This window comes from Sycon ciliatum, chromosome 3 (assembly GCF_964019385.1).
Source record: "Sycon ciliatum chromosome 3, ocSycCili1.1, whole genome shotgun sequence".
Taxonomy (NCBI): domain Eukaryota; kingdom Metazoa; phylum Porifera; class Calcarea; order Leucosolenida; family Sycettidae; genus Sycon; species Sycon ciliatum.
In genome coordinates, this window is record NC_088645.1 from 31,919,819 (window position 1) to 31,936,345 (window position 16,527).

At 46.5% G+C, this 16,527-nt stretch overlaps 1 protein-coding gene across 1 annotated transcript in view; it reads left to right on the forward strand.

Annotated features, from left to right (window-relative positions):
- LOC135812676 (uncharacterized) overlaps window positions 1–16,527 on the forward strand; it is a gene marked incomplete at its 5' end in the record, with an annotated part of 41,060 nt that overhangs the window by 16,861 nt on the left and 7,672 nt on the right. The window contains 1 exon segment of the mRNA XM_065325949.1: window positions 13,566–14,017. Coding sequence (XP_065182021.1) covers window positions 13,566–14,017 — 452 coding nt within the window.

A 16,527-nucleotide genomic window follows, 5' to 3' on the forward strand; every position in this document is an offset into this window, starting at 1 on the left:
TACAAAAGAACCTCGAAGCGGTGCAACCTATGCCTATCGGAGAAGATCGCCATAATGAAGAGTGACAAGGCATCGCTCCTCAACACCAGATGCAGCCTGGTCACAAAATGTCGCCACAGCACCAAGTACCTCCTATCGGAGGTGACCTGAACTGTAGACTGCGCTTGCTATCTGTTACACATATACAGAACTCCTGCTATCGAATGTGCATGCATCCTACTGCCACACTTCACTTTATGCACACCACCCGGCCTGCGCGATTGCTCACACCACCACACTTGCCACACTTATCTTCACCTGTGATTCCCACCTAGACTGGCTAGCGTGCTTCTTTTCTCCACCTGTGATTCCCACCTAGGGTGCTTCTTTTCGTCTTTTCTGGTATGTAAAGGGATACTGATGTGAGAGAAGAGTAAGTTGCCTGAAGAGTGCTTTTGCACGAAACTCAGAGTAGCAACACTGAGAAACTTGGAGATCCTTTGTGTCTGAGTGTATAACCCCGCTCTGTCTTAGGACATTGAGCACTTTTTTGCCGACGCAAGAAATACTTCTATTGTTCTATATATATATATATATATACACACAACAACAAGGTTGTAAGTTTCATAACACTAAAAGCTTTTCACCCATTTTCATCAGTAGGTACATGGGAATGAGCAAGAACGAAAACGAAGCCAGAATTTATACTGGGGGTAGAGAATCAGCAAGAATATTCTTACGCGCCTCAAGTTCACACTACACTACCATAAGAATGTATGGAGCAGTGGAAAAATGCGGGAAACAACACATGAAGGGAATGCAGTACCAGAACAAACACGTGATAAAGTTTTCAGTCCGGTTGCAGCTTGAACAGCCGAAGAAGCTGCTTTTCAAAGCCACATCAGACGTGCAGTTCAGTTTCAATGGCAATATGTACGCACAGAGGGACGGAGTAGCCATGGGTTCACCCTTGGGCCCCGTGCTAGCCAATATCTTTGTTGGATATTTTGAGAACACAATTCCAGACAGTCATTGGCCCCAATTCTATAGGCGTTATGTGGATGACACATTCGCAGCATTTCACAACCGGAAACTGGCATTAGAATTTTCTGAGCGTTTAAATAATCTTCACCCAGCTCTCCAGTTTACAATGGAGGAGGAGAATAATGGAGAATTGCCGTTTCTTGATGTATTGATTAAGCATTCTTCCACAGAATTGCTCACCACAGTATATAGAAAGCCGACGTTCACAGGTCTTTACACCCGCTGGGACTCGTTTTGTGACACTAGAAACAAAATCAATTTGATCAGATCATTAACTTTTAGAGCTAAAACCATCTGCTCACCATCACTATTATCAGCTGAAATTGCTAAGCTAGAGGATATTCTGTGTTCTAACGGTTACCCACTCAAAGTACTCAAGCGAGTCATGACAAGCGTTCTTGAACCTAGCCCAGATACAGCTTCTGCACAACTTGAACCTGCAACGCGTATTATCACAAAATTGCCGTGGAAAGGGCAAAATTGCATTGCCTTCCGCAAAAAGATTAAAGCTGCAATTTTGAACTGCTATCCTACAGTATCCCCCATTGTAATTTATACAACCAGGCCCGCATTCAGGTCTATCGCGAAGGATGTTTCACCAACTCTTGAAAATAGTAATTTTATTTATAAGTATGCGTGTCGCTGTGAGCGGACGTACGTTGGTGAGACATGTCAGCGATTCTGGGAAAGGATCAAGCAGCATATCCCAGACAAGCTGTACAAGAAGCCACCTGACAAACGTGTGGCGACAAGTGATAGCGCCATCACAAAGCATTTGCAGGCGCAACCTGAGTGCATCCCGCAGGAACGCAACAGCAGCTTCAGTGTGATCACACCAGCCCGGAACAGCGCGCACAGATTCACACTGGAGGCGCTGTACATTCGCAGTTTGAGGCCAGAGCTGTGTCGACAAAAGAAGCACATCAAGGTGCTGCGGCTGTTCAAGCTGCAACCGGACTGACAACTTTATCACGTGTTTGTTCTGGTACTGCATTCCCTTCATGTGTTGTTTCCCGCATTTTTCCACTGCTCCATACATTCTTATGGTAGTGTAGTGTGAACTTGAGGCGCGTAAGAATATTCTTGCTGATTCTCTACCCCCAGTATAAATTCTGGCTTCGTTTTCGTTCTTGCTCATTCCCATGTACCTACTGATGAAAATGGGTGAAAAGCTTTTAGTGTTATGAAACTTACAACCTTGTTGTTGTGTGTATATAAATTTTGTTCGCCTACCTCTCTATTTAAATATATATATATATATACACTGCACGATCAGGTCCTCACCAGAGATACATCATCGTTCTTTGCAACTCTGAGTTTCATGAAATGAATCAATCATCAGGCAATAGAAACAAACTGATACAGGGCAACTAGATCACTACAGGTTATATACCCAGTCACACAGCAAGCGCGAAAGAAGGCACTAAGATAGGGGTGAGAATATTCCGTGCTAAAAAAGCAGGCTTCAGGTGGCAATGTTTAGGGCTCTGTACTTGTACTGTGTGCATGTGTTGGATATGGCGTTGGGTATGGTGTATGAATTGGCAGAGTGTGCAGGCTGTTCACGCGATGCTCATACGTAGGCAGGGCGTTGCATTTGGCGTATTGGTCATTCTAGGTGACTCCTTGGAAGTTCACGAGTCGGAACTTGTTTGCGTGCCTGCACTTTGCGACGACTTCGCTCCTCTTGTTCAGTGCCAGGGTCTTATCAGCAATAAGGATTCTGGCCTTTTCAGTGGTGCAGAGTTTGCATCTTTTTGTTGCAGGGTTGTAGGAGCTGGTCCTGTCTTTTATCTGCCAGGTAAGGTGCACCACTGAAAAGGCCAGAATCCTTATTGCTGATAAGACCCTGGCACTGAACAAGAGGAGCAAAGTCGTCGCAAAGTGCAGGCACGCAAACAAGTTCCGACTCGTGAACTTCCAAGGAGTCACCTAGAATGACCAATACGCCAAATGCAACGCCCTGCCTACGTATGAGCATCGCGTGAACAGCCTGCACACTCTGCCAATTCATACACCATACCCAACGCCATATCCAACACATGCACACAGTACAAGTACAGAGCCCTAAACATTGCCACCTGAAGCCTGCTTTTTTAGCACGGAATATTCTCACCCCTATCTTAGTGCCTTCTTTCGCGCTTGCTGTGTGACTGGGTATATAACCTGTAGTGATCTAGTTGCCCTGTATCAGTTTGTTTCTATTGCCTGATGATTGATTCATTTCATGAAACTCAGAGTTGCAAAGAACGATGATGTATCTCTGGTGAGGACCTGATCGTGCAGTGTGTATTGGCTCTAGTACCCCGTACTATTGAGCACTATTCGCAACGGACGGGATCACCCCAACTCATATATATATATATATATATATACTCAATCTGCGGACAGAACTGTTTCGTCCTTTGTGGACTCATCAGCGCAGCACAGAGGAAATGAGGCCGAACCTGATAGCAATGGAAATAAAAATTTCCAATCAGGCCCGAACGTACCTTGCCAGAGTGCTCAAACTGGCAAGTCAGTGAGCTCTGCATAAAGCAAACAGCAAAGGCACTACCCCACGCAAGAGTGCTCAACTGCTACAAGAGCAGGAGCGAAATACTCAATCTGCGGACAGAACTGTTTCGTCCTTTGTGGACTCATCAGCGCAGCACAGAGGAAATGAGGCCGAACCTGATAGCAATGGAAATAAAAATTTCCAATCAGGCCCGAACGTACCTTGCCAGAGTGCTCAAACTGACAAGTCAGTGAGCTCTGCATAAAGCAAACAGCAAAGGCACTACCCCACGCAAGAGTGCTCAACTGCTACAAGAGCAGGAGCGAAATACTCAATCTGCAGACAGAACTGTTTCGTCCTTTGTGGACTCATCAGCGCAGCACAGAGGAAATGAGGCCGAACCTGATAGCAATGGAAATAAAAATTTCCAATCAGGCCCGAACGTACCTTGCCAGAGTGCTCAAACTGACAAGTCAGTGAGCTCTGCATAAAGCAAACAGCAAAGGCACTACCCCACACAAGAGTGCTGAACTGCTACAAGAGCAGGAGCGAAATACTCAATCTGCGGACAGCATGCTGTTTCGTTCTTTTTGAACTCATCAGCGCAGCACAGAGGAAATGAGGCCGAACCTGATAGCAATGGAAATAAAAATTTCCAATCAGGCCCGAACGTACCTTGCCAGAGTGCTCAAACTGACAAGTCAGTGAGCTCTGCATAACGCAATCAGCAAAGGCACTACCCCACGCAAGAGTGCTCAACTGCTACAAGAGCAGGAGCGAAATACTCAATCTGCGGACAGCATGCTGTTTCGTTCTTTTTGAACTCATCAGCGCAGCACAGAGGAAATGAGGCCGAACCTGATAGCAATGGAAATAAAAATGTCCAATCAGGCCCGAACGTACCTTGCCAGAGTGCTCAAACTGACAAGTCAGTGAGCTCTGCATAACGCAATCAGCAAAGGCACTACCCCACGCAAGAGTGCTCAACTGCTACAAGAGCAGGAGCGAAATACTCAATCTGCGGACAGCATGCTGTTTCGTTCTTTTTGAACTCATCAGCGCAGCACAGAGGAAATGAGGCCGAACCTGATAGCAATGGAAATAAAAATTTCCAATCAGGCCCGAACGTACCTTGCCAGAGTGCTCAAACTGACAAGTCAGTGAGCTCTGCATATATGTGAGTTACGAAGTCTGAAAAGGATATTGAACGGCCTCTGCTGGGATGACGACTACACCATAGCTCAGTGGTTAGAGCATCGCTGGCTACAAGCGAGGGTCCCTGGTTCGAGTCCTGGTGGTGACAGTCAATTTTTTCTTCAGACTTTTCCCGTTTGTCTCTTTCCCTCAAACCAGTTAATATATATATATTTATAACTGCTATCTATATAAATAGAGATGTAGGCGAACAAAATTTATATACACACAACAACAAGGTTGTCAATTTCATAATACTAAAAGCTTTTCACCCATTTTCATCAGTAGTTGCATGGGAATGAGCAAGAACGAAAACGAAGCCAGAATTTATACTGGGGGTAGAGAATCAGCAAGAATATTCTTACGCGCCTCAAGTTCACACTACACTACCATAAGAATGTATGGAGCAGTGGAAAAATGCGGGAAACAACACATTTCCGCAAAAAGATTAAAGCTGCAATTTTGAACTGCTATCCTACAGTATCCCCCATTGTAATTTATACAACCAGACCCGCATTCAGGTATATCGCGAAGGATGTTTCACCAACTCTTGAAAACAGTAATTTTATTTATAAGTATGCGTGTCGCTGTGAGCGGACGTACGTTCGTGAGACATGTCAGCGATTCTCGGAAAGGATCAAGCAGCATATCCCAGACAAGCTGTACAAGAAGCCGCCTGACAAACGTGTGGCAACAAGTGATAGCGCCATCACAAAGCATTTGCAGGCGCAACCTGAATGCATCCCGCAGGAACGCAACAGCAGCTTCAGTGTCATCACACCAGCCCGGAACAGCGCGCACAGATTCACACTGGAGGCGCTGTACAATCGCAGTTTGAGGCCAGAGCTGTGTCGACAAAAGAAGCACATCAAGGTGCTACGGCTGTTCAAGCTGCAACCGGACTGACAACTTTATCACGTGTTTGTTCTGGTACTGCATTCCGCTCATGTGTTGTTTCCCGCATTTTTCCACTGCCCCATACATTCTTATGGTAGTGTAGTGTGAACTTGAGGCGCGTAAGAATATTCTTGCTGATTCTCTACCCCCAGTATAAATTCTGGCTTCGTTTTCGTTCTTGCTCATTCCCATGTAACCACGGATGAAAATGGGTGAAAAGCTTTTAGTATTATGAAATTGACAACCTTGTTGTTGTGTGTATATATATATATATAGTGTGTGGGTTACAGTGAGGGCTTCGTCCCACCCGCCTCGAGTCCTGGTGGTGACAGTCAATTTTTTCTTCAGACTTTTCCCGTTTGTCTCTTTCCCTCAAACCAGTTAATATTTTATGACTTGGGGCTCCCCGCGTGCTAGTTTGTACGTGAAGTGTGTGGGTTACAGTGAGGGCTGCGTCCCACCCGCCTGTGTGGATTCACAGGAAGTGTGAGTTACGAAGTCTGAAGAAAACGTTGAACGGTCTCTGCTTGGATAACGACTACACCATAGCTCAGTGGTTAGAGCATCGCTGGCTACAAGCGAGGGTCCCTGGTTCAAGTCCTGGTGGTGACAGTCAATTTTTGCTTCAGACTTTTCCCGTTTGTCTCTTTCCCTCAAAACCAGTCAATATATATATATATACACTCAGACACAAAGGATCTCCAAGTTTCTCAGTGTTGCTACTCTGAGTTTCGTGCAAAAGCACTCTTCAGGCAACTTACTCTTCTCTCACATCAGTATCCCTTTACATACCAGAAAAGACGAAAAGAAGCACCCTAGGTGGGAATTACAGGTGGAGAAAAGAAGCACGCTAGCCAGTCTAGGTGGGAATCACAGGTGAAGATAAGTGTGGCAAGTGTGGTGGTGTCAGCAATCGCGCAGGCCGGGTGGTGTGCATAAAGTGAAGTGTGGCAGTAGGATACATGCACATTAGATAGCAGGAGTTCTGTATATGTGTAACAGATAGCAAGCGCAGTCTACAGTTCAGGTCACCTCCGATAGGAGGTACTTGGTGCTGTGGCGACATTTTGTGACCAGGCTGCATCTGGTGTTGAGGAGCGATGCCTTGTCACTCTTCATTATGGCGATCTTCTCCGATAGGCATAGGTTGCACGGCTTCGAGGTTCTTTTGTAGGCGCTGGATCTCTGCCTGATTCTCCACGAGATGTTGACGTCTTCACCTGCCTCCTTCAATGCCCATGCATGCTTTGACAATTCTGTGCTGTTTCTGTGCGGGGCATTCCGGAACGATGACGTGTGGTTGTTGAACCGGAGTTTGAACGGGGTTTCGGAGATGCCGATATACTTCTTCCGGCTGATATTGGAGTCCACTGTAGCTTCGTACACTATCTCGCTGGCGTTGCAGTCCCCGTTGAGTGGGCAGTTTGCTTTGATACGGCAGTTACATCTCTTTTCTTCCGGCTGTCTTAGGACTTTCGCGTTGTGGCCCTTGATTATCGAGGCTAAGTTAGGCGAACAGCTGTAGCTGACTTTGAGCGTGTTTTTGTTAAATATTTTTCTGAGGGCAGATCCTTCTGGGAAATGGCGCTTGACAAGTCTCAGGAATGTCTCGCCAACATCAGTCTTCACGGATTGGCTGTACGGTGGGTTAAACCAAATGATGGTCCTCTTCCGATTCTTTTTCCTCCTGGCTTGTCCTTCCGTGTTCGTCGGTTCCTCGTTATAGACGAGTGCGTAGTTGAAGCCACTTTTTGAGAGAGCTGCAGCGTACGTGGGGGCAGCCTCTTCAAAGACTTCTTGATTGGCAGAGACGCTCATTAGGCGCTTGTTGATGGACTGCGGCAGGTTTTTGATTACTATTGGAGGATGGTTAGACTCACGGTTGAGGTAGAGGGGCGTGTCCCCGGGCTTGCGGTATGGCTTGTAGGTGCCTGTTTCGAGGTTTAGAGTGACGTCTAGGAGGTCGGTTACTTTTTTGTTGACGTCGATTGTTATCTTGAGGCCGAGTGATTGGAACATACCGATGATGTTCTTCCGTATCTTGTCTGCTCTCCAACCCGGCACTCTCCTTAGGGTGGCTAGGCCATCATCACGGTATAATCCGATTGATGGCTTGTCGATGTAGCTTGCCAGCTTGTTCAGGAGCAATGCGCCTACCAGCTGGCAGACCTCAGCTCCGTCGTAAGACCCCATGGTTACGTCAAATCCGTTAGCGTTGTCCTTTTTTACCCATGTTTTTGATGCGTCAAATAGCAGAGATCAGGGAAAAAGCCCGGTCCATTTCAAAAATCCGACAAAGTCATTGTCAAAGCCGACAAAACCAGCAACTTGTACGAGGTATCGCGCGAGCGGTACAACAAGCTACTGAAGGACAATGTCACGAAAGCATACAAAACAGCCCCGGCAGCAATGTATAAGGACATCAACAGAGATGCAAAGAGCATCGCACAAAGCATGGAGAAGCCGCTGGATGACCGCATGGACACGATGGCAGTGTCCCAAGCATTCCTGACCTTCAAGGATCATAAAGACAGATTCGCCAACGATCTGCCATGCAGGTTAATCAACCCAGCAAAGGCCGAGATGGGCATCATCAGCAAAACAATATTGGACAGGATCACAACTGAGGTCACCAAAGCGACTGACATCCAGCTATGGAAAAACACAGCATCGGTTCTAGATTGGTTCCGAGGATTGGACGACAAAAATGAGAGAACCTTCGTGTGCTTCGACATCGTCAGCTACTACCCGTCGATTACAGAAGACCTCCTCCGCCAAGCACTGAGATTCGCAGCGCAATACACCAACGTAAGCAAGAGCGACGTAGACATCATTATGCACGCGAGGAGATCTCTGCTATTTGACGCATCAAAAACATGGGTAAAAAAAGGACAACGCTAACGGATTTGACGTAACCATGGGGTCTTACGACGGAGCTGAGGTCTGCCAGCTGGTAGGCGCATTACTCCTGAACAAGCTGGCAAGCTACATCGACAAGCCATCAATCGGATTATACCGTGATGATGGCCTAGCCACCCTAAGGAGAGTGCCGGGTTGGAGAGCAGACAAGATACGGAAGAACATCATCGGTATGTTCCAATCACTCGGCCTCAAGATAACAATCGACGTCAACAAAAAAGTAACCGACTTCGTAGACGTCACTCTAAACCTCGAAACAGGCACCTACAAGCCATACCGCAAGCCCGGGGACACGCCCCTCTACCTCAACCGTGAGTCTAACCATCCTCCAATAGTAATCAAAAACCTGCCGCAGTCCATCAACAAGCGCCTAACGAGCGTCTCTGCCAATCAAGAAGTCTTTGAAGAGGCTGCCCCCACGTACGCTGCAGCTCTCTCAAAAAGTGGCTTCAACTACGCACTCGTCTATAACGAGGAACCGACGAACACGGAAGGACAAGCCAGGAGGAAAAAGAATCGGAAGAGGACCATCATTTGGTTTAACCCACCATACAGCCAATCCGTGAAGACTGATGTTGGCGCGACATTCCTGAGACTTGTCAAGCGCCATTTCCCAGAAGGATCTGCCCTCAGAAAAATATTTAACAAAAACACGCTCAAAGTCAGCTACAGCTGTTCGCCTAACTTAGCCTCGATAATCAAGGGCCACAACGCGAAAGTCCTCAGACAGCCGGAAGAAAAGAGATGTAACTGCCGTATCAAAGCAAACTGCCCACTCAACGGGGACTGCAACGCCAGCGAGATAGTGTACGAAGCTACAGTGGACTCCAATATCAGCCGGAAGAAGTATATCGGCATCTCCGAAATCCCGTTCAAACTCCGGTTCAACAATCACACGTCATCGTTCCGGAATGCCCCACACAGAAACAGCACAGAATTGTCAAAGCATGCATGGGCATTGAAGGAGGCAGGTGAAGACGTCAACATCTCGTGGAGAATCAGGCAGAGATCCAGCGCCTACAAAAGAACCTCGAAGCGGTGCAACCTATGCCTATCGGAGAAGATCGCCATAATGAAGAGTGACAAGGCATCGCTCCTCAATACCAGATGCAGCCTGGTCACAAAATGTCGCCACAGCACCAAGTACCTCCTATCGGAGGTGACCTGAACTGTAGACTGCGCTTGCTATCTGTTACACATATACAGAACTCCTGCTATCTAATGTGCATGCATCCTACTGCCACACTTCACTTTATGCACACCACCCGGCCTGCACGATTGCTGACACCATCACACTTGCCACACTTATCTTCACCTGTGATTCCCACCTAGACTGGCTAGCGTGCTTCTTTTCTCCACCTGTGATTCCCACCTAGGGTGCTTCTTTTCGTCTTTTCTGGTATGTGAAGGGATACTGATGTGAGAGAAGAGTAAGTTGCCTGAAGAGTGCTTTTGCACGAAACTCAGAGTAGCAACACTGAGAAACTTGGAGATCCTTTGTGTCTGAGTGTATAACCCCGCTCTGTCTTAGGACATTGAGCACTTTTTTGCCGACGCAAGAAATACTTCTATTGTTCTATATATACGAAACAGCATGCTGTCCGCAGATTGAGTATATATATAGATTGAGTATATATATATATATATATATATTCTTACGCGCCTCAAGTTCACACTCAAGTTCACACTACACTACCATAAGAATGTATGGAGCAGTGGAAAAATGCGGGAAACAACACATGAGGGGAATGCAGTACCAGAACAAACACGTGATAAAGTTGTCAGTCCGGTTGCAGCTTGAACAGCCGTAGCACCTTGATGTGCTTCTTTTGTCGACACAGTTCTGGCCTCAAACTGCGAATGTACAGCGCCTCCAGTGTGAATCGGTGCGCGCTGTTTCGGGCTGGTGTGATCACACTGAAGCTGTTGTTGCGTTCCTGTGGGATGCATTCAGGCTGCGCCTGCAAATGCTTTGTGATGGCGCTATCACTTGTTGCCACACGTTTGTCAGGCGGCTTCTTGTACAGCTTTTTTCCACTGCTCCATACATTCTTATGGTAGTGTAGTGTGAACTTGAGGCGCGTAAGAATATTCTTGCTGATTCTCTACCCCCAATATATATATATATATATACTGCACGATCAGGTCCTCACCAGAGATACATCATCGTTCTTTGCAACTCTGAGTTTCATGAAATGAATCAATCATCAGGCAATAGAAACAAACTGATACAGGGCAACTAGATCACTACAGGTTATATGCCCAGTCACACAGCAAGCGCGAAAGAAGGCACTAAGTTAGGGGTGAGAATATTCCGTGCTAAAAAAGCAGGCTTCAGGTGGCAATGTTTAGGGCTCTGTACTTGTACTGTGTGCATGTGTTGGATATGGTGTTGGGTATGGTGTATGAATTGGCAGAGTGTGCAGGCTGTTCACGCGATGCTCATACGTAGGCAGGGCGTTGCATTTGGCGTATTGGTCATTCTAGGTGACTCCTTGGAAGTTCACGAGTCGGAACTTGTTTGCGTGCCTGCACTTTGCGACGACTTCGCTCCTCTTGTTCAGTGCCAGGGTCTTATCAGCAATTAGGATTCTGGCCTTTTCAGTTGTGCAGAGTTTGCATCTTTTTGTTGCAGGGTTGTAGGAGCTGGTCCTGTCTTTTATCTGCCAGGTAAGGTGGTACTCTTCCTTGTTTTCCTTCTTCTGCCACAGGTGTTCCGACAGTGCGGTCTTTTTTCGGTGTTTCTCGTGTCGGAAAGACATAGTGTGATTGTTGTACCGGAGCTTGAATGTTGTGTCTGCCGAGCCGATGTACACCTTTTGTTCCTCCTGGCAGGCTACGGTGGCTTCATAGACGATTTGTGTGGCTTGGCAGTGGCCATCCAGCGGACATTCCGTTTTTTTCCTGCAGTTACATGGTTTTTCTGGGCTTTTTTCCGTGAGGTGTTGTTTGTTGTGGCTGCTGATTTTGGCTGCGACGTTGGGGAGGCAGGAGTAGCTAACTTTGACGTTGTTGTGATTGAATATCTTTTTTAGCTCGCTGTTTCTGAAATGCCGGTCAATGAGCCTCAGGAATCCGGCGGCGACGTTCGTTTTCACGTTTCGGCTGAAGGGAGGGTTGAACCATATGATCTTTCGTTTTCTGTTTCGCTTTTTCCTTTCTTCTTTGTTTTGCTCCGTTGGTTCAGTGTACTGGATTTTTTCTGTATATCCACTGGCTGAGAGTGCTGCATTGTACATGGGGGCTGCTTGGTTGAATGCGTCGATGTCTGATGCGTTGGTAGAGACACGTCTGCTGATAGCCGCCGGAAGCTGTTTTAGTATATTCGGTGGGTGGTTTGAGTGGGTATGGATGTATCTTGGTGTGTCGCCTGGCTTCCGGTGTGGTAGGTAAGCTCCCGTGGCTAAGTTGAACGTGACGTCAAGGAAATCTACCACCTTGAGGTTGGAGTCGATGGTGACACGGAGTCCGTTTGCCGTGAAGACTGCCGTCAGTTTCTTCCGAAGTCGCTCTGCGGTACCACCGGATGCGTTCTTTATGATGGCTAAGCCGTCATCACGGTAGAGGCCGATTTGTCCTTTGGGGATGTGCTCTGCGAGCTGGTTCAGCAGGTAGGCTCCGACCAGTTCGCACACCTCTGCACCATCAAACGATCCCATCGTGACATCAAACATGGATCCGTTGCCCTTCTTGATCCATGCTTGGCCGTCCTTGAATATCACGGACTTTCTTGCATGCATGACAATGTTTCTTTCTTCATCTGTGATGACAGTGTACGTTTCTGCAAAGTCGAGGGCTTTTTTGAGGAGCGTTTCGCCGATTGACGGATAATACTGGACAACATCGAAACAAACAAATGTGTGTCTGCTCTTGTCGTCTATTCCTTTGAACCAGTCGATGACAGATCCGGTGCTTCTCCAGAGGTTGATTTCCGTTGCCACACGTACAGCGGTCACCATGCGGTCGAGAATCGCTTTGCTAATGACACCCAGTTCCGATTTTGCCGGGTTAATGAGTCGGCAGGGCAGGTCATTCTTGAATCGGTCAAGAATGTGTATATATATTTGTATATTTGTATATATTTGTATATATTTGTATATATTTGTATATATTTGTATATTTGTATATATATTTATGAAACTGACAACCTTGTTGTTGTGTGTATATATATATATATATATACACACAACAACAAGGTTGTCAGTTTCATAATACCAAAAGCTTTTCACCCATTTTCATCAGTGGTTACATGGGAATGAGCAAGAACGAAAACGAAGCCAGAATTTATACTGGGGGTAGAGAATCAGCAAGAATATTCTTACGTGCCTCAAGTTCACACTACACTACCATAAGAATGTATGGAGCAGTGGAAAAATGCGGGAAACAACACATGAGGGGAATGCAGTACCAGAACAAACACGTGATAAAGTTGTCAGTCCGGTTGCAGCTTGAACAGCCGTAGCACCTGGACGTGCTTCTTTTGTCGACACAGTTCTGGCCTCAAACTGCGAATGTACAGCGCCTCCAGTGTGAATCGGTGCGCGCTGTTCCGATTCACACTGGAGGCGCTGTACATTCGCAGTTTGAGGCCTGAACCGTGTCGACAAAAGAAGCACATGAAGGTGCTACGGCTGTTCAAGCTGCAACCGGACTGACAACTTTATCACGTGTTTGTTCTGGTACTGCATTCCCCTCATGTGTTGTTTCCCGCATTTTTCCACTGCTCCATACATTCTTATGGTAGTGTAGTGTGAACTTGAGGCACGTAAGAATATTCTTGCTGATTCTCTACCCCCAGTATAAATTCTGGCTTTGTTTTCGTTCTTGCTCATTCCCATGTAACCACTGATGAAAATGGGTGAAAAGCTTTTGGTATTATGAAACTGACAACCTTGTTGTTGTGTGTATATAAATTTTGTTCGCCTACCTCTCTATTTAAAAATATATATATAATATGTCCACAGATTGAGTATGTACGTATGTATACATGTGTTGTGTGTTTGTGTTCTTCCTGTTCATGCATGTATGCATGAAGCTCCAGCTTCAATCTGTACTCAATGCAAGCAAGTCATTCTGCTCCAGTCAACGCCTGCATCTGGAATCAGTGCACATGCCAGTTATTGGGTTGCATTTTCGGTGTTCGCCTATACCGACGTTACAAGAACTGTGGTCAAGCTCCTAAATGAGTTCAACACCAACACGCGCAACTGTGCAAGCAATTTTACCAGGATAGGGGTCAATGGATTGCAGGTGAGGCTGCAGAGCAGTCCTGGTTTGGTCGAATATTTCTTCCCCGGGCCAATTGTGCAAGGTGAAGTTCGTAATCTGGCAAATGCTGAGATCAACATAACCCTTCTGAATCAGGGAACACTTGGTGATTTGCGCTTGATAGTTTTTTACGGTACCAATGGTGTACAAAAAGTACGTCTATTTCGTCCACCAGGCCAGGCGACGGATATGTTCTTCACACATCCTCTGGAGCAGACAGTAAGTGATCAGAAGAATTCTGATTATATGATATGGGAAATGCAAGAGAGAGAAGGGGAGATAGAGAGAGAACTAGAGAGATGATTGCTCTCCGAGTCTGAGAAAACCAGAAAAGCTGGGCTGGGCCATCTCTCCGATTTCGCTCAAATTTTGCAAGTAGGTTTCGGCTTTGGGGTGTACAAAAACCATACGAAAGGGCTCATTGGATAACTTACCGACACCTTAGGACTGGGGACCACCTCGAAATGGGCCCAAAATACGACTGAATTTTGGGTCCAACAACGAGCCCTGGTACAGCGTACACATGGAGCTAAGAACAAACCACCATCATGCCAACCTTACCTCACCTGAGTAGTGTTGACATTACCACCACATAGAGCCATGGCTACGTCCAGGAAAACAATGACCAACATCTCCAAATTTCACCAAATTGAATCGCTACAATAGCCAACTTTCCATGGCCATAGCGGGAACCAGTTATTGTATCTATTTCCCTGAACCATGCACTGCAGGACAGTGGACTATCTCCACTACCATCCAGGACATGTCTCGATAAATTGTTCCATATTTTCTGGAAATAAACAAATTTGAATAGTTTCACTTCACCGCATTGCAACATTGCCAAATTTCCTACCCGACGACGGAAAACGCCTCCTGAAGCTCCACACCAGGCCCCGCTCCAGACGCCAGCACGCCAAACACTGCAGCGTGGTCTCCTCTACCGAGTTTGACAAGAAATTTGAACTGACAATCCTTGTCACTCCAAACAACAAGCATTTCCTTCCCTGAACGATTCGAATTCCACTAGCAGCTAAGCTTTGCAGAAGTGCAAAAAATATTGAACAAATCTCGATTTGTGCGATCGAAGCACGATATTTTTGCATCCTGAAACTGGCCGTGCGCCGACCACTGCGTAACATACAATCTTGCAGATCGACGGACTTGATCGAGTGGATTGATAATCAAGATCAGAACCACAATCTGGACGATCAGGTTGATCCACAATATGATTTTTACGCAGTGGTATGCTGTGTGATGTCAGGCTGCTCGAGTGAACCATGAAGAGGCATGATGCCCTGGACTTCACGATATGGGGTTAGCTGCAACCTGTTTTTCAGGCAGCTCATTTGACATTTCGACCACGTAGTCACGACAGGTTTGAGCAAGTGCTTTTCAGGTGTACTCCGGAGAGATAAACCTGTTGGGCACGGAAATGCATCCACGGCTATTTCTGGTAAGTCGGTCACGTGTTTCGAGCATTTTTTGAGGATGCCAACAGTAATTTTGTGCTGCACGAATGGATAACATCTATTACCGGAGCGACATAGCTCGACAAAGAGAATACTGTTGATTATCTATCGACATAATGTCTCCATTCCAACCTGATCTATATTCCTGCAACCAGATAACGTGATAAACTCAACACCTTATTGGTGTTTTGAGCATAGTCATTCGAGTCCTGGAAAATGAATTTTCATTACGAGCTGAATTTCAAAATATTCTCCTTGCCAGGTCGATGGAGTCGCGCTGAGACCAAACGCTGCGTGGTCAACCAGCCCTGCATTGTCACTGATTAAATTGTCGTCCTTGTGGAGACTAATAGTTGCTCGACAAGAAAGTTACGACAAGCAGACTTACGCTCGCTCCTCGCCGAACATGAGGAAAACCCACACCTCGCTGAATGCTGCAAACTCCGGCAACTCGGGTATATGCACGCAAAAATCAAGTTGCTGATCAGCCTTCGTCGTAGAGATTTTGATTCTGTCCGTGATCGTCGATCAACTTGATAAAATTCGTCGATCTGCAATGTCACGAGTGGTCGGCGCACGGCCAGTTTCAGGACACAAACATATCATGCTTCAATCGCACAAATCGAGATCTAAATCCTGTGGCACTACACAGGATGGTGGGATGCAGCCCTCACTGTACCCACACACTTCACCCACAAACTAGTATGCGGGTAGCCCAAAGTACTGAATATTGCTAGGTTGAGAGAATGGAAAAGGGAAAAGTCTGAAGAAAAGATTGACTGTCACCACCAGGACTTGAAGCAGAGAAGATGCTCTAACCACTGCGCTAATGTGTAGCTGTCTTCCCAGCAGAAGCCGTTCAAAATATTCTTCAAACTTGGAAACTCACGCTTCCCGTGAAAGTACTTAGGCTGATGGGGTGCAGCCCTGGCTCTACCCACACACTTCACAGACAAACTATGATCATACTAGTAATAATACCTCTCTAAGGCCAAAAAATAATGACGAGAGAGAGAGAGACAGAGAGAGAGAGAGACAGAGAGAGAGAGACAGAGAGAGACAGAGAGAGACAGAGACAGAGAGAGACAGAGACAGAGAGAGACAGAGAGAGACAGAGAGACAGAGAGACAGAGAGACAGAGAGAGAGAGAGAGAGAGAGAGAGAGAGAGAGAGAGAGAGAGAGAGAGAGAGAGAGAGAGAGAGAGAGAGAGAGAGAGAGAGAGAGAGAGAGAGAGAGAGAGAGAGAGAGAGAGAGAGAGA